This window comes from Pagrus pagrus (assembly GCF_965226575.1).
Source record: "Pagrus pagrus genome assembly, chromosome: 11".
Classification (NCBI taxonomy): domain Eukaryota; kingdom Metazoa; phylum Chordata; class Actinopteri; order Spariformes; family Sparidae; genus Pagrus; species Pagrus pagrus.
This window is the reverse complement of record NC_140195.1, coordinates 18,240,829-18,263,040: the sequence shown is the minus strand read 5'-3', so window position 1 is coordinate 18,263,040 and position 22,212 is coordinate 18,240,829. Positions and strand designations below refer to the sequence as shown.

Genomic DNA, 22,212 nt, shown 5'->3' with positions numbered 1-22,212 from the left:
TTATTGACTGAATTTTTAATGCTTCCCTCCTACACGATTAGCTCACCACTAGAGATTTTACATTTGCCAGTGCATAAAAATCAAAACATGTTTTGCCTTTTTCGTTTATCTTTAACTGTCACGTTTGTTAGATATTGCAGGAAGGAGCTAATGAGCCAAAAAAAAAAAAAGTAAATGAAGAAAATAAAATAGCAACAATGTGAGCGAACTACTGTTGTTTTTAATTATCTGATCAGTGTTCTGAAACTTAAAAATGGCTGGTGTAAGAGAAGATAAAAGGGGAAGGAAGGTACAAATTATTGACGGCAGATAACCGTGTACGCCCTGTTCTGCATTAGCTGAGCAAAGATGCTGTGGACAAATACACCTTTTGTGTACACCTGTTAAAACTTTAGGAAGCCGCTGACATCTTCCAAAATGTGAGATGTTGCATTATATATCTGTCATTAACTTCTTCACAGGAGGAAGGCAGCAGCAGCTAAGTGAAGCTACTAATGTGAAATTGATCCATGATTCACTTTCCTTGTTTATTTTTGGTAAAACTATAATGGCGACGTACCAAGAGAACATTCGGATGCAAGGAAACCAAAAAAATAACGGATTAAAAACATATTTTACGCCCTGCAAATCAAAATTGCAAAAACTGACACAATAAAATACACATGGTTAAACAAACAACGCTCGCTAATGCCAAACACGGGAAAAACATTGGAGTCATGATGAGCGTAGTGTGTCAAACACATTGGTTATCGTTCACACACAATCACAGGCACAAACAGGGCGCCCACAGAGAGAGAGGGAGAGCGAGAGCGAGACAAAGAGGTTGAACAACACACCAACATCTCGACTCTGTGCAACCGAGGCACATCAAAGCCTTCTCCGCCCATTTATCTGTGTGTGTGCCTGTAAATCAAACAGCATACTTTGAACATGCACGCACGCACATACACACACAAGTGCGTGTGCACAGGCTCAAACTGCATTAGCTTTGTGCAGCAGCAGCAGCGGCAGCAGCAGCAGCATCCAGGGCTGGGTAGGGGAGGTAAAGGATTTTGCTGTAGACGGGGGAATTACTTGCCTCAGCTCACTCTGTCAGGGGGGAGAGGGGGATGACTGTTTACCCGCAGTGAGTGAGAGGAAGAAAGAAAAGACAGAGGTCAGTGCAGTGTCTGAGACGGTGCTTTCTTCTCTGCAAGTCACCTACTGCTTCACTTTCACCCCTCGCTTGCCCTCCTGCCACCATCATTGAGAGGTGACACATCTCGCTATGTCTTTAGAAATAGCTGCGAGGTGTTTAGATAAGAGTTCAGGTCAATGTAATTAGCTGGAACATCGTGTTCAGGGCGAGCTACTATACACAGGGACAGAGGAGGAAGAGGAATAAATGCACAAACACGTTGAGAGGAAAACCAAGTCGTCCCAGTGTGACCATATGGTTTGGATGGGACTTCCTACCCCGCCGCACAGGAAGTGTCCGTTTACAGCATACAGTTCAGTTGTCCGCCATCACATCCTGTCTCCCAGCTCTAATGTGAAGCCTGCTCGGCTCAGCCCAGTCGTGGCTTTGAAGTTAAATCAAGCAGAAAGGAGACACAGTTCACCATACCATGCAATCAGCATCAGCATGAGATCTGGTAGGGCGCACGCAACCCTCAAATGACAAAGCACCGGCGGCATACAGCGAGAGCTCCGCGTGCTAGTCTGGTGCTTGTGTGTGAACTGCTTTCAGCCCGTTTTGTTGGCAGATTCTCACCTTTCCCCCCCCCCCCTCCATTGTGCTGGTGTGATTGACATCCACCTGTCCTTGGGTGGAGGGTGATTAGGTGTTCTTACAGCTGGCTCTTTGTAACAGAGTGGATGCTTGTAATAGATTGTGCGTGGAGGTTGATATGATAGGCTGATGATGGAATGATCCAGCAGACATTGACTTACAGTCTGTGGAATACAACAGGGCGGGGTTATTGATGACTCTCTTAAACAGCGGGTATCATTGCCACGGCAGCCCATACATTATCGCCGCGCTGCCACACCCCCGTATCCAGCCCGGACCAATGGGGAGGCGGCTGCCGAGCAAACAATCCCCAGCAGTGTTGGAATGGTTGAGGGAAGAGGGGAGAATGCTAAATGTGCCACTTCATCTGCTGATTGACACAAAGCCTCTTGTTTACCGGCGCCACGGAGATTTGCATCTTTTTACCGTCGCTCCTCCCTCTCCTCTTCCCTCTCATTTGTGCTCTCTCCTCTGCGCGTTCCCCCCTTCACTCCCACAATCCTCCCCATTTGTGGCAGCGCTGCATGAAGTGGATATTACCCCACCCTGCTGCTATGATATTGATCAGCCCCCTCCCTCTCCTCTCCTCCTCCTTTCTCTCTCCTCTCTTCATAGCCCGCTGCATTGATTCCACCTCTCCCTCTGAGCCCGCCAGCTAGGAGTGATTACACACGCTGCTCACACACAGTGATGCGAGCGCACACACACACACACACACACACACACACACACACACACACATTAGTGAGAGTCTTTGGCGGGGATGTGGGGATGTGTAGCCTTGCTTTACTTTAAAGGCTATAAAGCTCAGCGGCTGCTGCACCAGCCTTGTGAAAACACTGCTTCTTTTCATCCAAGGCAACCAATGACTGCAAGCTTAGCATGACGCATTACCATAATAAATATCGCTGTTATAGCTTGTTAGCATAGCACGTCAGCAGGCTGGCGTAAATTGGGCCGTTGCTCTGGTGGTTTTTGTCAGGCTGCTGCTAAAGATGGCTGTGGTAGGGCTTGACAGGTGGGCTCCAGACACCTTGTGATTCTGTGCAGAACCACAGAGGGCTCACACACACACACTCCTTATATGGGCCTGCACTCACCAGCAACAGACTAGCAGCTAGCCCACTAAAGTCAAAGCAGTTAAATGAAACAGCACAGAGTGGGTGTCAGCACTACACAGGCAAAAGTCTTTATCAAAGAGACAAGATCAGCTGTGTACAGTTGTAGCAGATTTGAAGTGGGGAATAAAAAAGTAATGCTCGTCTTGCTGAGTGGAGAGCTACGCTGCCTCAGTGAATTTCCACAGCAAAAGCTGAGCTGGCCTAAGGTTTTGGATGGGGAGTCCTAGCTGATGAGCTAACAAGGGGCAGTGAGGGCTGACGCCACAAGAACAGCCACTTATCTCTGTGTAACCTCTCCCTGGCAGCAGCAACAATCCAGCGTAGAGTCTAAAGCAACAGGCCAGAGATCCCTCATATTATACACACCCTCACTGCCATTTGGCATTTAAATGGCATTTTAGCGTGGCGGCAAACTGTTTGCACCTAATTATGGCCGGTTGCTGCTGTGTCCTCAGTTAAGTGGGAGTCTCAGAGAGCCATCCAAACAAGAGCCGGACTGTTAAATCTTTTCTCTCAAGGATAACCAATACGTCTACCTTCAGGCTGGATGTGAGTGTTTTTTAAGGGGCTCTATAACATGTAAAATGTTAACAGTGCATACAAAGACAAGAGGGGGAGAGCAAGGACAGTGTGAGTTTGATCAATAGTAGTAATCAATATTCTCCCTCTGTACCTTTCACTGTTTGAATTAGTACTTGTATTGCACTGCAATGTAACCTCTCAGACAGGCTCAAAGTCACTTTATTGCAGAGTGTGATCCGATAAAGAAAAAGTCTTACATATACTTGCAATCAAGAGACGATTAGCAGCTGCAAAATAGCAAAAGTAGTGCTGACAAATAAATAACATTATGACTCATTATAACTCAAAGTAATCGCATGTAAAAAAAACCTACTAATGATCCTTAAGAGATGATGTTTTGGGCCAAAATGTACTCCGAGAGACAGTCAGCCATCTGTTAACAGCAAGCACCATCAGTCCCCTACAGGTCCTGTCACAAGTCTACAGCTAGAAGAGTGTAAGCATGAGCTCCGCTGCGGCGCACACGTCGAAGAAATGAGGTGTGTGTTTTGTGTAAATGTGTGTATCTTGGCTCTGCGGGGAGGAGAGGACGAGAGGTCACCGTCTACACAAGGAGCACACCTCTACAGACGGGGGTCTCAATCACCTCCAACACCCCCTCCACACACCCTCCGCTTGCTGATGGAAAGAGCCTCTCGCACTCATCCGCCAACTCCATTACCCACTCCGACGGGGCCGCACATTAAATCATCCCATTTCACCTGGAGAGGAGGGCGAAGGTGGGAAACAGAGAGGTGGGAGAGAGACAGGAGTTTTTTTCCCCCGTCCTTTATTTCTGGTGTGTGAACCGATTCGGACATGCCCACGTGCTGGGCCGCTATCTGTAATGGGCCCAAATCAGCCCCCCCACCCCACCCCATCCCACGATGCCTTGAGGCGCAAGATTCATCACGCGGACCAGACAGTAGAGGAGAGGAAGAAAGGAGAAGTCAAAGAGAAATAACGTGGAATAAGGTGAGGGATGCCGTAAGATATGAAAAAAGCAAATGATGGGAGCCCATAAAGAGTTATTCACCCTCAAATGGGGCGGGCATTATGGCAATCTATAAATGGGCTGTTAAGCTCAATAGCCCAAGGTTAGCTTGTCGTGACGCTGCTGTGAAAGTCTATATAGATGACTGCATTAGTAGCCCTACCATAAACACTCAGCCAGTACCATCTGGATTAAAAATGTATTTAAAAAGCTCTGATTATTTCAATTAGCTCCAGAGCGAGTGAGAGGAGGAATTAAGCGACACATGGGCTCCAAACACAGATTGCCTTAACAACTGTACAGGGGCAGAGGAGAAGCCATTGGATGAAAGACATGGGGATTTGACAACTGTACAAAAAAAAGGGGGACTTCGGGGAGGTCTGTATTTTCTTAATCATTTTATTAAGATAATTTACCAGTAGGCTTAATAACGCAGACTTTCCTCCCTCTACTCCGTGCACAAGTGTTAACTGCCTGCTGGAACAAAGGCGGCTCTGTTCACAAACACAACACTGCCAAACTGTTAAGTACATTCCTATAAAGAGAAGAACAAAGAGCGTTTGAGCGTGGCGGGAGCAGAAATGAATACAGCTACTGAGGGGATAGCACAGCTCAGCCCTTTGATGCCAGGAAATGTCTTTACCATCGCGGATAGTGTTTATGCTGCTTCATAGCGTACTGTTTGAGATCGAGGCAACAATAAAAATCAACTGGTAGTGGCGAGAAATCTCAGCAGAGATGATGTTCGGGAGAGAAATGGGGCTGAGAGGGAGGGAGAGAGGAAGGGAGGGAGGGAGGGAGGGAGGGAGACGGGGGGGGAGGTATGTGCTGCAGACGAGTCGAGGAGATGGCTGGAAATTCAGAGGTCTGGACCGGATGGTTTTTGGGAAGCACAACACACGACTTGCACAACAACACAGGAATAATGGAGTGTGCTTTGCGTGTGGATGCAAGTCACAAAAGTGCACAAGCACCTATGCGCACAATAAATGAAGTGTGTGCGCGAGTGTGCTGGAGCGTCTCCCAAGCCCCCTGCAGATGCGGTTCCTGCAGTCAATGTGATCCATTGGCAGTGACAGACAGGTAAACACAATTTAGACTCGCCCATCAAAGCACATGCAACACCAGTCACAGCCACTGCGGGCGGAAATGTGACGCACTGAACAGGAAAACACACAGTCCTCCCTCCTGTGTCCCTGAAAGACCAGTCTAAAGCTGTCAAATTTGAACAACCTGTTCATCCTGGTTTCATAAGTTTATATTTTTTTACTGTATGCACCAGGGATTGACCATGTGTCATGTGTGATGTGTTTTTTTTGGGTTTTCTTTAGAGCTGACGACGACAATGATTATTAGTAATCAAGGAACTGATACATTTGCAGTACAAATGAAAATAGGCAGTGATGGAAATGAACTAAGAACAATTTACTAGGGTACAGGACTTAAAACACCCCTCCAGTCAGTTTTTCTACCCGTTTAATGGCCGACCTTCTCTCTAAAACAGAGAATGTGTAAATGGATAAATAGATGAGCAAATGTATTAGGTGTGATTTTCATACCAAGCTATACCTTGAAAACAATGTGTCACTGCAGCCCTAGTATACACTACTGCAGATACTCATCTTTTTGAGTGCTCGGTGAATCTCCGGGGATATTAGTGCATATAATAATAAAGAGGATTTCACAAGCTACTAAAAAAGACCTCATTTGAGTGTAAAAGCTTGAGTTGTGGGCCCTTCAAGTCTCCTGTTCGCTGGTTATGGATCAGCTCAAGTGTCTAAATCTTGATGACATGACTGATAAAACTCTTGCTTCTTGGTTTTTAGAAGGAGAGCGGTTTTCCTCGTTCACATACTGACTGGACTGCATTGTGCTAGAAAAATTGCATATGAGGGCTCTTAAAAGAGAGCGATATTTCCCTTTCATGATCAAAGCACGAGCATATGTGAGCCAGTTGCGTTGCATTAGATCAACAAGCGCTCAGATATGGAGAGGAGATAAAGCCAGCAGTGAGTCAAGCTGTAGCACATGTACAAAATGTCAGAGGGTCTGTGTGAGACTGCAGTGCTGCTGCAGGGGAGCCGCTGGAGATGGCAGCCTGTGGTGATGTTGCTGTTGTTTTTAAGGGCTGTGTGAGGCAGCGGGCTCCAGAGGTACAAAGTGTAGACATTCCTCAGACCTCACAGCAATCCCTGAAATTTCCTCCTCTCGTGTCTGCTCCCCTCTCTGACCGATGCCCTTCTTCCCCTCTTTCCTTCCTCGCTTTGCTCTCTCTGCTGGCAAGAGTTAATTTGCACCATGTGTTCTTTAGCGGAGAAAGAGGAAGGGTGGGGGAGGTAGGGCCTGAGTGGAAGCGTGTGAACCCGATACCACTGTAAATCTCCACTTCCATAGCGTTACCCTCTCGCCGCCCCTCCTCCTCCTCTCCTGTTCTCTCTCATTCTTTTTTTATTGGCATGTCACACATTGGACAAGCTGGAAATTACACCGAGCTGAGCTGAGAACCAGTGGTGAAGCACGCCAAATACCCACTTAAGCTGAGAGAGAGCGGAGAGGAAAAGTAGAGGGTGGAATGGAGAGAAAAAAAAATAAAAAATCGGGGACAGGAGGGAAGTGGAAATGTAAAGTGGGAAAGAGGAACAAGGAGGTGGGTTAAAATTAGCTGCCCATTTTCAGAGCAGAGGCCAATCCAATTAAAGCTTGACCAATCCACGCAAATGTGTTTAGTGTCTGGTTACGACACTCAGCGCTGGGTGGCCAGCAAAGACAATACAATCTCCTCCAAATACTGTACTAACAGATACTATTTGAGATACTCAATATCAGCAGAGACAAAATGAAGGGACTCACATGCAGCTCCAGAGATTGTGAGACGCTACAAACATTAGCCTACTTCAAAGGACCCATCACCCTCTAATTAAGAGGCGACCCCCTATGGAGGAGTGGACCGTTTTCATTTGAACAGGAAGACCTGGTCAGGTAATGAAACGGGCCCTGTCATTAAATTCATACACAACGACCGGGTTGAAAGTCCTGCAAGTTTTTGAGAGTGTCAGTTTCTACCTGCCTTTCTCTGCGTCTTTGCTACATTTGTTTTCCCACTTTCTCATCAAAGCCGGTGCCAAAGACGATAGCACTGTCTGTTTGCTCTCCTGCTTTAAAGATAAAGTGTAGTGCTGCAAGCCGGAGCGCAGTGAATTTGCTTCAGATGTTAGTGAAGACATCAGAGGAGACATTTTCACTTGTGATGTGCCAGGAAGAAAAAAAAGTGTCAGAGGAGCCGCTGAATATTTCAACAACTCAGCAACAAGGGGTGAAATTAGCACTTGGATATATATGCAGGGCTCAAATGTCAGCTGTCGCTGAAAAATGACGTGACAAATTTGCATGCATCTGTGTGTATGTGTGTGTGTGTGTGTGCAAGTGAGAGAGAGAGAGATACAGCCGAGCCGGTGAAAGTAAACTCAACTAATGAAACTCCAAGGGAGAAGAGTGGGCAAAAGGCTTCACTGCTGAATAATTTAGCAGTGGTGGGTCAAAGAGGTGGCTATTGATTGAGCTTTTAAAGAGTCTTATGAAAATGCTGTGGCCGCTGGCCTGGCCCTTCAGCCCAACCAACCCCCACTGTCCAGAGGCTGCACCCTCTCCATCTGGGAAGGTAATCACCACTCATAAAAACACACACACACACACACACACACACACACTTGCACACACACAAAACCCCATTTTGATTTCAGTCTGTCTCTACTTCCCTCCCCGCCCGTCTTCAATCCTAGAGAAAGAGATCGTCCTATTGGCTGAACAACTAGTTTCCATAGCAGCATTTAGCTAATGCACAGGGAGGGCAGTGAGGGTGAGAGAAAAAAAGTGTTATCTGTCCAAAAAGATGAAAAGAGGGCGATATGAGGGAGAGAGGAAGCGAGGAGCCAAGGGGAGGCTTGGATAGGTTTGGTTTTATACCCACGAGCAGAGCTGAATACAGCCTCCTGCACTCGCCGAGTCTGAACTGTGCTGTTATCTCAACCATGCCATTTGTATTGCTGTATTTATTCATCGCTGCGCTCGTGTGGACAATCAATCTCACCTGCCTCCCCAAAGAGAGACAGAGCTGTGTAGCTGTCTGAGAGATGCGTGCCTGTCTCCATCTGATTTGAGAAATGCACAGAGCTGGCAAACTGACACCAGAGGAGGACTCGCACTTGTCAGACCCGCAGATTGTGTCTGCTTAAGAAACATGCTTGCAAAGAAACAGCAGCTGCTGCAGCTAGTGACCCCGACACCTCAGCTAAATGACCTAATGTTACTCCAAAGAACGGCATTAATAGCTTCACCTCAGTGAAATTTCAAGTGTGCGGAGACAGCGGAGGAGGGAGGGAATGAGAGGGGGGGGGCAGGATTGGTGGGGTGCATACCTCCTCATAGAGGAGCATTAATCAAAACGGTCACAATGGGGAAAGTCACCCGATACTGCCAAAGCAGCAGTATAAAATCCTTTGCTCACAGGGTCTGGTCACAGCCAGCTGTGAGGGAGGAGGAGGGGAGGGGGGGCTATTTGTCAAATAAAAGCAGGTAATCTGAGCAGAATTAGTTTGTTCAAATCAAAAACATTATTCCACTTCGTGTTAACCTGCTCCAGCCTACCGCAGTTAAGAAATATAATGTCAGCAGCAATTTGTGGTCTGTTTTCCTTTTGTAGGTAAGTGACAAAGAATGGCCATTCACGGTTTAGTAGCTGTTGTGCTGCGGTTCTATTGCTTTAAGGCTGCTACTCAATGGGGAACATTACAGGCAGAATGCTTCAATCAAACAGCTTGCAGCAGGCTCGGCTGGCCGGCCATGTCTATAGACGCCGAGATGCCCTTGTCAAAGCTGCTTCCTCACAGAGAGCACAGAGACAAGCAGACACTTAAGACGGCCCCACACACACACACACACACACACACACACACACACACACACACAACAGTGAAAGGCTGCACCTCCACATGTTCATGTCTGTGAAATGGACCAGTTCGCTTACAGCAGCTGAGTGGACCGTGGAATGAAAGGAAGAGCTGAGCATCACACACACACACACGCGCGCACACAGGCACACATACAAAATTGCCCCTAATGAGGGTAGCGCCCCTCTCTCAAGAGATGGCAGCGGCTGCTGCTCCACTCGATAAATATTAACAAGAAGTGCGACTGATGGCGGTGCTCACTGATCCATAATTGCATTTCAAAATGTTCGATGGGGGTGGGGTGGAGGGTGTTCGCGAAGGGAGAAACGGGGAGATAAAAAGAGGGAAGTCAGCCTTCCAGGCAGTGACAAGAGACGAGTGATGCCTGTCTAGTCAACCTCTTACCACCATCTCGATGGCTCAGCGCCAATCAGAGACTTTTTGGTGAAAAAGACCCGCACAGGTTCTGCATTACAATCTTGACAATCTTCCTTTCATCGACTGCTGCATGCATCTAAAGTCACTGTGACACTGTAGCTTTATATAAAAATCTGAGGAGGGATCAGAGGGATGGCAGGGAACTCCACTTACCAATGCCACATTGTATATTAAGTGATTTTCTCCCCCCGTCTTTTTTGCATGGATCTGAATATGCGCAGACAAGCTAGCCGCAAGCTAATTAGCCAGTGGATCTCATTGTTAAGCTAATTCTCTGCATTTTGGATTCCATTAGGACTGTACTCAGGCTCCACAGAAAACCTAATAACTGCTCATGTTAAGCATGCGTATTTATGCACATATATTTGCATCTTTATCAAACATTTTTAATTATGGGCTTTGAATAGGTGGCATTTTCCAAGGCTGTAAGATAAGCACCAGCTAAAACCATCAGGAAACAGTTGTGTGAGATACTATTACCATTCTGTGCGCCTGTGTGTGGGTTTGTGTGCGCAGTGGAGGTGTACACATGCTGTTTACACGACAACTGGGAAAGCTATGCTGCTGTATCTATCCAACACAAACAGGCATGTTGAATACACATGTAACCACACATGGGCAGTGAATTAGTCCTGGTTAATAATATAATGTGAACTTTGTGGGATTTTAATTTTTGCACCATTGTTTTAGGTCTGGATCATATTTAAAAACTCTTAACCACAGAAGAAGAAGCTAGATAAATTACTGCCTGGAAATTTTTTCTGCGGCGTTTTAAATCTGGATGTTATTTTGTGCATAATTAAAAACATGACAGCACATTCACAGTCTTTGTTTTCTATTATATAAATAGTTGTGCCTTGTTGCCATGCTAAGTGAAAAGTGTAGAAAACTACACAAGAGTAATTGTCGTTTTTATCAGTTTCAAGCTACCTGCTAATTAAGTGTTTTGGCTTTCTAATTCCATCAATCAAATCAAGCAAAAAGAAATGAGGCGATTTTATACAAACACCAGAAAAGTTCACCTGTCGCATGGCTGAGTGAACATCTGATAATCACACATGCTATTCATAGTTAAAACGAAGCAAAAAAAAAGAAGGTGTTACAAATTATAATGGCAGCTAATAAAGGTAATAGATAAGTGCAGAGCTGACATTCATTATGAAAGACAGTTTAATAACATTTATGCTCAATTTGCCATTTAAGAGAGTATATATGTATAAAGCACATTGTGTTACATTGATTTGTATAAAATGTGCTATAGAAAACAAGTTTGATTGATTGACTGATATGGTAAGATCCCACAGCTAGGATACACTAACAATACAAGTGATGAGGACATTGCTGATTTCAGTCCAAACAATTTACTATATTATCAGTGGATATTGGCCAATCACAGTTAATTTGTTATTGGTGCACAAATTGTCTAATATGTGATATGAAAACTGTTTTTGGGAGATCATGATGCAGAAAAAGAAGCTTGGGATGATTTCTGATTGAAAAATTCCCAGAGAAATGTACTGGTTACTTAGACAATTAAGTTTATTGTTAAACCATAAAATATATTGCCTCCATTACATATCCACATCATTTGAGGGGTCATTTACAAAAATGTGTGCATATCGACCAATATACTATTTGGGAATTTTTTCCCCCCTAATATCGGCATCGGTCCCAAAAATCCAGTATTGGACAGCTTTGATAATTACCATGTGTGCCCTTGATAATGAGCCAATAGAGCTGCAAAGATTTGTCAATTAATGAATTATTCAATTAAAAGAAAATTAATTCCCAACTATTTTGATAATTGTTCAATCGTTTTTCAAGGAAAAATGTCAAACATTTGCTGGTTCCAGCTTATTCAATGTGAGTATTTGCTGCTTTTCTTTGTATTTATGACGGTAAATAAAGAGTCTTCAGGGTCTTGGATTGTTGGTTGGACAAAAGAAGCAATTTGGAGACATTTTATAGAATAAATTATTTACCTTGAAAATAATCGTCAGACTGATGGATAATAAAAATAATCATAAGTTGTAGACGTATTAGGTATCCAGAGGTCATACAAACCCAGCATACACAAATCAAGCATGTAAGATACGAGGCCAAACACTAATCAATAAAAGCTAATGTTTATAGGCAATTTGTTTCCCTTTCCAGGCACACCTTTTATTTTTACACATCTCATTAATTAGATCGATTACTCTCAATAACACACACGTAGGCTGTGCACATGTGGACATTTTTGATAAACGCACGCCGTCACAGCGTGTTTTCAATGGACACACGTGTGTGAATGATAAATCGTATCACAGATTTGCTTGCGCACATCTCCACAGAGGAAACCGAGCATGCTCAACCTTGAGATGACTATAACCTAACACAGTGTCTATAAACTGATGCCAAGATGAGAGGTACAAAAAAAACCAATACAGCACACACACACACAAAACACACAATCACGGATACACACACAGTACACTGGTTCTATGACAAAGAAAATCCCTCATCCTTTTAAGCTGATCAGGGCTGCAACATATGAGCTGGACTCCTGGCAAGATAATTGCATTGTACATGGCATCTAATTAAATGTCCATAAGCAGGGAGATCCAGGAGTAGAGATGTGTGTGTGTGTGTGTGTGTGTGTGTGTGTGTGTGTGTGTGTTGGTGTGGCTAACAGTGAGAGAGAGGCTGCATGTGGGTGTGTGTTGGTGTACTGGGCTCCTCAATCCCGCGTTCCCGGAGGGAAAAACGCGGCAATCACTCCATTAGCGAAAGAGGGAGGGAGACAGGGATGCTGGGAGAAAGCAGAGGGAGTAAGAGAGAGGGATCTGGGGAAGGAAGGGAGGGAGGGAGGATGTAACACAGCTGACTTGGCCAATAACAGCAAATGAGGTTAGATACAAGCAGAGAGGGAGGTACGGGTGGGGGGGTTTGGGTCAATGAGCGTCGAGGACATGGACACAATGACTAGAACATGGGATGGGAGGAGGAGGGAGGAGGGAGGGAGGGAGGGAAGTGAGTGACAGCAGATAAAGAGGAGTGGGGTTGAGGGAGGGGAATGAGGTGCAGAGAGTGAGTGGGAGAGAAATGGAGACAGAGGAGACAATCGAGGTAAGAAAGCAGGATGGATGGGTGAAGCCAGGGTCAATGGGCAGATACGGCTGCAGATTGTTCAGTGCTCAGTCGCTGTCAGATGGCTTATTGTCTTACGTGCTCAAGTCTCAACAACAGGAAACTCACAGAGGTCTGAGTGTGCATGTGTGGTGCTGAACCAGATAAATATGTGCACAAACTGCATGATGATAACAGAAGTTGCATCACAGGAACATAAACATGATGATTAACAAACTGTACACACACACACACACACACACACACACAAACGGATATGTCTACAGTCAGTAGGCTCACTGCATTACTCATTAAATATAGATTGTAAACACATTACAAGGTCATGGCACCGGGTGTAAACTGAGACCAACTCTTTGGGGAAAACAAACTGGCGGACTGTTGGCCACCTAAGTGAAAGAAAATAAATTGACAATTATTTTGGTAATTGATGAATCCTTTTAATCATTTTTCAAGCCAAAAAGTCTCCTTGAATATAAGGATTTCCCAACCCTGACCATTTTTCTTCTTATTTATGACAGTAAATAAAGAGTCTTCAGGTTTTGGACTGTCGGCTGGACAAAAGAGGCAACTTGAAGACGTTACTTTGGGCTCTGGGAAATTGTGATGATCAAATTTTCAATGATTTTTAAATGATTAATCGTGAAAATAATCTGCAGATGATTCAATAATGTTATGACATCTTCCCCTATTTTCATAACAATATCTAACAGTGGCTCCATTTCGAGTCTTGCTTGTGTTTCATAGCTCTCACGGTTAAAATGGCCTCCTACTGGTCACCTCTGTATCTGGGCAGACATTTTAGGAGAAAGGCAGGAGGAGGCTGAAATCTATATGGCTGGATCAATATGTCACAGAGGTTATAGTGGGCACCCACAGCTGCTGCCACTGTTGAGTAAACAAACTCGGGGGGAAAATGATTGTCCTCCAAGTCAAAAATGACCCCAATAATGGTGCAGAATGGATTTTTTTTTTTGCATGTTATTGCTAAATGACTGTGTGTGTGCATGAGTGCAAGCAACAAGGAAGCATGCACACATGCAACAAGACCGGTCTCAGAATCATCACGACGCAGAGAAAGATATAACGACACATAGAGGCGGGTTTCAATCCTTGTTCTTCCCCACGCAGGAGAGATTGATGGCTGCATTCAGGATTTCTACACACCACTAATTGGATTCACAGGTCATTAGATAAAGTACATGAGTGAGACCGTTACAGCCTAAAGACTGAGGGAGGAGAGAGAGAGACAGGAAAGAGGAGAAGGGGTGCGTGAGGGGGCAATATTGATGAGGTTGTTTGGTTCAGGACCAATGAAATTTCCTCCCCCTCTGCTGCGCCTCCAAAGCCCGGTTCCCCCGCTCAGAGGGGGGTTGATCGATAATTTGTGCGGCAAGAAAAAGTGGGGGGTTAGAGGCAGAGGAGCGGAGGGATGAGAATGAGTTGACGTCTACGTGGATCTCAAGTTGCCTGTTGTCTCTCCTTTTCAATATATTGTGGCAAGAGACGGAAATGAGATTACGCTGTCCACAAAGAGCAGAATGAGCGTCTGAACGGGTTTTTTCTCCCAAAGGCACAATGATGTGCCCCAGTTTTCAGAGCAGGGTGACGGTGTAGAATCGAGGGTTGGCCAGCTAGACTGTTTAAACCAACGTGTGCAATTACAAAGTAAATCAGCTATCATCCTAAAAGAGGATTTAGTCCTGGTCGAGTAAATAGAGATTACCAGTTTTAGATGTAGCTAGCGTAGTGCCAGTCTTTTGTGAGTCGTAGCCCGGCGACAAAGTGAGCTCATTGAAAAACGCTGTACTTGTTTAGAGAGCCAGCGGGGCTTGTTGTTTTAACATAGGAGGACAAGGGTACAGTCTGCTCAAACACATACAGGCATGCAGATGGCTGTTCATTAATTACAGATGGATGGGGGGAGGGAGCAACAGAGAGCGAGAGACAACGAGAGAGAGAGAGAGAGAGGGAGAGGAAAGAGAGGGAGAGAGAGGGGTCAGCTAATGGAGCCAGTATTCTCTCTCTCCCTGGACAATTACCTCTGTCTGCCCCAGACCTCTTCTGGCGCTCTTAATCAAGGTGCAGGTGCGTGGGTTTTTGTGTGAGCAGGGTGTGTGTGCGCATGTGCGTGCACGAGGAGGGCTTCCTGCCGTCCTCAGCACTCTCCAACAGCAATCCGATTAAAGCCCTGCTGCTGTGGGGCCTGGCTGTCCTCCCCGCTGCAAGGCCTGCAGCTCACCTTAAAACCCTGTCTACACAACAACTGCCCCTCGCACACAGAAGTATTCACACATGAAACAAATGTGCCTACACACTTAAATGCACACACACACACACACACATACACACACTATTCCACCTTTTTCAAAAGTGGTGTGTGTGGCCTCTGAGCTGACCTCCCATCATCACCCTGGCTGTTGGCAGCCATTACTTTGGCCCCCTGGGGCCTGGCCGCCCTCTGTGCTCTGCTTAGACAACCAATCTGTTAGAAGACAGGCTATACTCGCTCCAGCAGGGTTAGACGCTGCTTCGTTTGGCAACACACACCCATCGATTATATATTCCAGGAGTCTTTGGACATCAAATGGCAGCCACATTACTGCAAACCTGCACAGAAATGTGTTCCCAGCAGTTGGGACACAATTAAAAACGGTCACCTTTAGTTGCATAAAGGATTTCGGGCTTGAAGGATGAGTTCTCATTTGATGAATTTTGACTAGCAAATTTGTCAAAAGAAAACACATCTACAGTGCAGCAAAGTATTTAAAATCAGATTCGACTTCCCCTTTAGCAAACAGGGAATGCATTGTGGGAAAAAGTAATTGTGTGCGTGTGTGTGTGTGTGTGAAACATTTTAGGTGTCCCATTGCAGAGAAACCACTTCACTAAGCCGTCCGAGCCTGATGAATCAGCCGTTCTCAGCAGCAAATTAAAAACTAATTTCTTTCTTTATTCAGCAAAAGAGGCAATTTGGCCACATTAGGTTGTAAAAAAAAATCAATTGAAAACTGGTGAAGGCCTCCTTCATTAAATCAATTAAGTGCATCGACAAACATCTTTATTTCCATTACAAGCATTATTGCACTGCCAGTGGATCGCAAAGGTGGTTAATATTAAACCCTGATTGTCAGAGGGATTTTTATTTTGCCAAATGACCCTTTAAAAACAAACCTCAGCAAACAAACCAATTATAAATCGTATTTAACCAGGATTTGTATTCAATTCTCATCAACAACAAAAATGTGCAACTCTGCACCCATATACACTAATTATGGTGCACAAACTATCCCATCCCTGATTGCTTCGGGCACTTTTGCGCACTAGAACAACAGTGGTGTTGTTTTCCAGCCTTGGGACTCACAGGATGGGTGGGTGGATTAGCAGTGAACGCCAGGGTCAGTGTGAGGACACGAGTACATGAAACAGGACAGACAGGAAGTGAAAAAAAAAAAAAGCTACTCACCAGCTTGAAATCCTGAATGCTACAAATGAAGTAGGGAGTGTTGGGCCGACGACTTTCAATGTACACACAATCTGCAAGTGAGAGAAAAGAAAAAAATTGAGCTAAGTTGGAAAGAAGATGTTCACACTTCTCAGAGCTTTCATGTTTTTATGCAGCCAGACTCGGTAATATATTATTTTGCGTGCTGTTACCTCTGCTGAAAAGACATTTTTCTCCTTGAGTCAAATTCAATTGGAATGCGAGTAATAGGATTAAGGACTTTTGGAGCGCTACAAGGTTGCTTTTCCAAAGCAAACATTACGCCCAAGGGGAATTATGTTATTGTTCCACTCCATTTATACACCAGTGAGCAATACTGGCTTTAACCCCATTCCAACCCCCCAGACATCCCTGCAACTCCTTCCTGAGAAATGACAACTTCTGTCAATGCACCTCTACATGTCCAGTTAGCTTTGGGTTAGCTTCCTACTCCTCCCTCTCCGGCCTCTCATTCATGATTTAAAATGTTGCCAAATTACATAACCCTCGCGAGTGTTAAAAGCAGCCCTCTCACATCGAGTGTGAGGAGGTGGCCCTGGCCTGGCTGCGCTGTTAAATTGGATGTGACTGGTGGTATGGCCAGGTCGTGAACCCTCATCTCCTTAACAAAAACATTCACGCTGCAGAGGACAAAAACACACAGCCACTTCTGTGGAGAAGAAAAGGGGGAGGCGGCGGAGGGGAGGCGGGGGGCATGGCTAATGGTTACTGCTAAGCTTGGCACAGTACTTTCCAGAAACAGCCAAGGGTTAGAATTATGAGAGAAAACGAGATTTGAATTCACAGGCGTCTAATTAACATAATAGTTGCCCGTTCACCGAGAAGCAGGAGGAAGAAAATCAGATCTATTTTGGTTAAATAATTACCTGTAAAAGACAGCAACCAAAAAACACGGACACTTAATTGACTGGGGGAAAAAAAGATTGCACATGCTGAAAATTGACCTTTTATCAGATTGCTCAGTAAGCAATCGAACAAGCCGTCTGACTGCTCGCAGGGCTGGTTTTGCCTAACGTTAGGTGCAACAGAGCGTAGCACTCTTGCTAACATTAACACATTCACGAGGCCATGACGACAGACAACAACTTGCAGCTTTGTGGTTTTTTTTCTTTAAAGCCACTGTAGGTAAGATTTTTACTGACAACACACACTGCTGGTGCTCATTTCACCAAGAACACATGCTGAGCTGTCCTTTGCAAAAAAGCCACACTTTCCCCCAAACAAAAGATGTGCGGCTGGCTTTTCCCTTTCTCAGTGACTGACACTGCCATCATCTGTTATTTATTTGTTTGTGTCAACAGAGTTATCGATCTGGCTGTGGTTTATCTTACCGCTTGCAGAGGAAAAGAGGGGTGGCAAAGATATTAAATGGCTCTGACACCCAAGATACCATTTGTAGAGGGGCTGGTGTGTACGACTGCGCCTGTGACATCATGGGCTTTGTTTTTTGAGAGGCTGTGTGTGTGTGTGTGTGTGTGTGTGTGTGTGCGTGTGTGCGTGCGTGCGTGTGTGTGTGTGTGTGTGTGTGTGTGTGTGTGTGTGTGTGTAACCCCAGGGTGGGCTTGTTATCTGCTGTGGGCTGAATGAGCTGTTCTAAGGGGAGAGAAGGAGGGAGGGGGGGAGTTTATCGCCCTCGCCGGCTCTGAGTGACGCATTATATCTCTCTCACTACTGCCCTCTTCTCGCTTTTCCCCTCTCCCTCCTCTACGCCAACCCTGGAAGTCATTTACAAGATAACATGAATGAAAATATCCATCAGTGCTATTGTGTGATCTGCAAGCAACACAGTGTGAGTGTGAGTGCTGGGAGAGAAGCGGGTAGAGAGGGAGGACGAGGAGGAGGAGAGAGCAGGAGGGAGGGAGTGGGGGGAGGGCAGAGAACAAAAGAGACTAATCTGAATGAGATGACATGTTTCGGAGGAGTCAAATCGGGGGAATTAGGGTTTAGTGTCCCTTCACCTCGTCGGCACATTCATTTAGAGGGGCCAGATCTCCGTGTCTACACCCCGGAGCACATCAACAGGCATAAAGAACAGACGGGGAGAGTGAAAGAGATAGGTGGTGTAAAAAAAAATAAATAAAAAAAAAATAGACAGGGATCTAGTTTAATCATTCGCAGACAGCAAGCGAGTCTATTCTTCGAACGTCAAAAGCACATTTTGAATTCATCCTGGGCACTAAAAGTCTGCTACCTCAAGGGCATTTCTCTGAAAGCGACTATAACACGAATCTCAATGAGTGTGAAAGTTAAAACCGAGTTAACGCTGCTGGCTTTTGAACGAAAAAAGGAGGCTACGGAGCTCAGGGAGGTTTGGTTGGGATTGTGGAGGAGGAGGGGCGGGGAAGGGGCTCGTCGAAGCGGGCCACACGGTTCCTCCAGGGTCTGCCTGGCTTGTTAAACATTCCTGCCATTTTGTGCATTTGGAAGTGGGTCTCCTCGCTCAAGTGGAGAAGTGGAAAAGGGGAGGGATGAGAGGGTTTAGCTGTGGTGGGGGTCCACGGAGGAGGGGGGGGGGGGATGGGCAGCTTTTTTAAGGGTTGAAGTGTGTGCTCGTTGGATGGATGTAGCCCTCTCTGTAGGAGGGAGAACCACAGCAGGGCCTTTGTAGTAGAGAGCTCTCACTCCCTCGGCAGCCGTGAGTTTAGCTTCTTCCACTCGCCTCCGCCCTACAATCCACTGCCGACCGCCACTCCGCCCGGACAGACAGAGAGCGGGAGAAAAGTTCAATATTTCGACACGGGGAGATAATCACGAAGCTGCAGAGGGCAGCTCCTCAGACCTGAGCAACTTCACTGAAACCTGATCCTGAACATTGTCGCTGCAGAGTTCAAGCACTGGAATATTCATTGTTATAACCTCCCGACACACACACACACACAGCAATTTTCTGAGCTGTAGCTCATTGTTCAGCCAGCCATTCTCTTACGGCTGCCAAGCATGTCTAATCTAAAACACACCTAGCCTCAGCAAAAGAGCCGTGTCCCACTAGCTCTGTATCAAGCAAATAAGATGCTGTTTAATTTGCTGCAGGATTTCAGCGGAGGGGAGGGGAGGGGAGGGGAGGGAGTTCTTAGATAATATCAGCTTCTTTTACCAGCAGCCAACAATGGGAAAAGTCACATTGTGAACACAGGCATATATGCCAATGTTTTGTAAACAGCGATGGGGGGAAGTGGTGGTTGGTGCTGCGGAATGAGATCAGCTAAACAAAGCAAGAATGTGAGCATATTTTAAGATACTAGGCGGGCTTATTAAATCAAGAGGAGCGTTTGTTTAAGCTGTGCTCGCAGGTGGTGAGTGTTAGCCATGAGTCAGGACGCACCTGCATTGTTAAAACATGGTGCTCGGCACACAAACGCACACACACGGCAGAGCAGTGCGCTGCTTTAGCGAAGCTACCCCCTCGAGTCTACTGATCCTAAAATTAAATAGCACGAGGAATGCAATAATGGAACTGCAGGGGTGTGAGGGGACTGGAGGGCCAAGAAAGACAGAGCTTGGGAGAAAGAGGGAGGCTGGTGTTATTACTGATCCACCACCGACCACAGAGCCTCTGCAAGGGAGGCCAGCTGATGACCATGGTTGCCTTGTGCCACTTCCTGCTGGGTCATCCCAACGGGGCGGCGTAACAGGCAGTCGTGGCCTGGAGGCACATGGATTCTGCACCGACTTTCCTTCCTCTCTCCTCGTCCACAAGCCCAACAACTCTCCCTTCTTCTCGCTGGAAAGGCAGTGGGAAATACCTGGCAAGCGATACCATCAGCTCTCTACAATAGGGCAGGCCTACAGCTGACTGAGCTCCTAGGGGAGAACAGAGGCTCTTTGACAACACCCCCCCTCCCTCCTCCTCCTCTCCTTTCCCTCTCGGCTAGCCCACGCTTTCTCATTTAGCAGTCGGCAGGTGGTTGGATTTCACTAAAAAGCCCTTTTCCCAGAGTCTCCAGCGTGGGGAGAGATGGGAGAGCAGAGAGGGCTTTTTAAAAATAGATCTGTTCAGTAAGCGACAGGCTACAGATTCACACTGCTATGTTTCAATATGAGATGACTCCAAGGGCTTGTCCCTCATGTTAGCTTCACTGGAAACCGCTAACTGATCGACAGCTAGCCTTTGTAGCGGAGAGGATGTGCTATGCTAATCGCCCTCTAGCCTACGGTGTCTTGGCTCTAGAATAACCAATCCAACACTGACTGAACCGCATTATACCGGCTTCTCAAGAGGACCCGTAGTGAAAACAATTTGATGTCTTGCTCTTCTATGAAGAACTAAATAGCATATCAGCATCGACACAAATATATTTTAATTAGGCTTCATTTAGCCGGTGTCCTATTTATTCTCTCTAACTCTCAAAAGGTGTGGCAGCTCACCCAAAACAAAAATATCTTGGAAAATTTCCAGCCACTTTATTTATACTTGCAAGCAGTAAAACCTATGTTTCAAAAATACATCACAGGCCAAAATATTTTTAACAACCGCATTAACATTTTCCATATATAGCCTTATCTGTCTGCAATTCAAGAAAATATGCCAGTGGTCAGCATCAAGTGGCCTGCTTTGCATTTTGCGTGTTGTGAAAAAGTGATGATGAACAGAACTCCCTCCATACTGGTGAGTTCATGATGTACATTGTGTCTCACACATTTGAACCCATTCTTCATCGCATTGATTCCCCCCCGCTTCCTCCGATGCTTAGTAGAAAGCAGCAATGACCCGAGGCACATTCTGTTTGCATTCATCCACAGTCACCCCAGTCGCATTATTTAAATTTTTATCTGGTTCAAACCTCATCTCTTTTGTAGTCTCTTAACTTAAAGTATCTATAAAAATCATTGTAAGAGATCATACTTTGGCTTTAAATCTTTAACTGTACACATTGCCATTATGCCTTTAAGTGCCCATCGTTGAAATGATAACCCTGTTCACCTCTTTCAATTTCTTTACATCTAAGATTCATAGCCAGGTTTATACCAACAGGCCAGGGGTGGGAGTTGAGCTTCATAAATTATTCGTTTAGATTTGGTGAAGCCATACTCCCCTCACTTTCAGACACTTGAAGTGTTCTGAGTTTTATTCTTGGTTTTCTGCGATTCCCAAGGCTCTGAAGATCATAGGAGGCTATGAATTTGCTTTAAGGAACACTGATTGAAAGAGACTGGAGTACATATAATAGCTTAGGCAGGATATTCATTTTAACTGGCACTGAGGTTGAGTGTCCTATGAATTATAATCTACTTTATTCTTACTATTAAATCTGAAAAAAAAAAGGCACTTCAGTTGTACAAAAACGATTAGCATTTAGGATTTACAGAATTCACTTTTGAATTAATGAATGAAGTTAAGGTCATTTTTTAAAAACTCCAAATGAAATAATCTAACAATATCTAAAGGTTTGACGTATTAATGCAGCTAAAAAGGAACAGCCAAGTCCCCACAACTCCTGTCCTGGTAGGACAGCCTTAGTGGAATAATATTTTATATTTTTATAAAAATAGAAAAGTTATAAATTGCAGTGAATGTCGTTAAGAAATGTCAGTATTTGCACTGATACTGATATTTTGCATCATTAGCACCAATGGCAAAAAACGTTATATACAGAGTGAAGAAAATTACAGTTGACATATATTGCAGAAAGAAAAACTGAAGCCCTTGCAACATGTCAGTTTGTGTGACTGCCAACAGTTGGTCCTGACTTTAAAGAAAGGGGGAGGAAGGGCTGGTTATCCAGCTCTACATGTGTGTGTCAGGCATACTC

At 45.3% G+C, this 22,212-nt stretch overlaps 1 protein-coding gene across 2 annotated transcripts in view; it reads right to left on the bottom strand.

Annotated features, from left to right (window-relative positions):
* Positions 1-22,212, bottom strand: part of rerea (arginine-glutamic acid dipeptide (RE) repeats a) — a 135,316-nt gene that overhangs the window by 53,005 nt on the left and 60,099 nt on the right. For both annotated transcript variants that reach the window (XM_084365680.1, XM_084365679.1), the window contains exon 4: positions 16,424-16,494. In XM_084365680.1, coding sequence (XP_084221806.1) covers positions 16,424-16,494 — 71 coding nt within the window. The remainder of the gene's footprint in view (positions 1-16,423; positions 16,495-22,212) is intronic.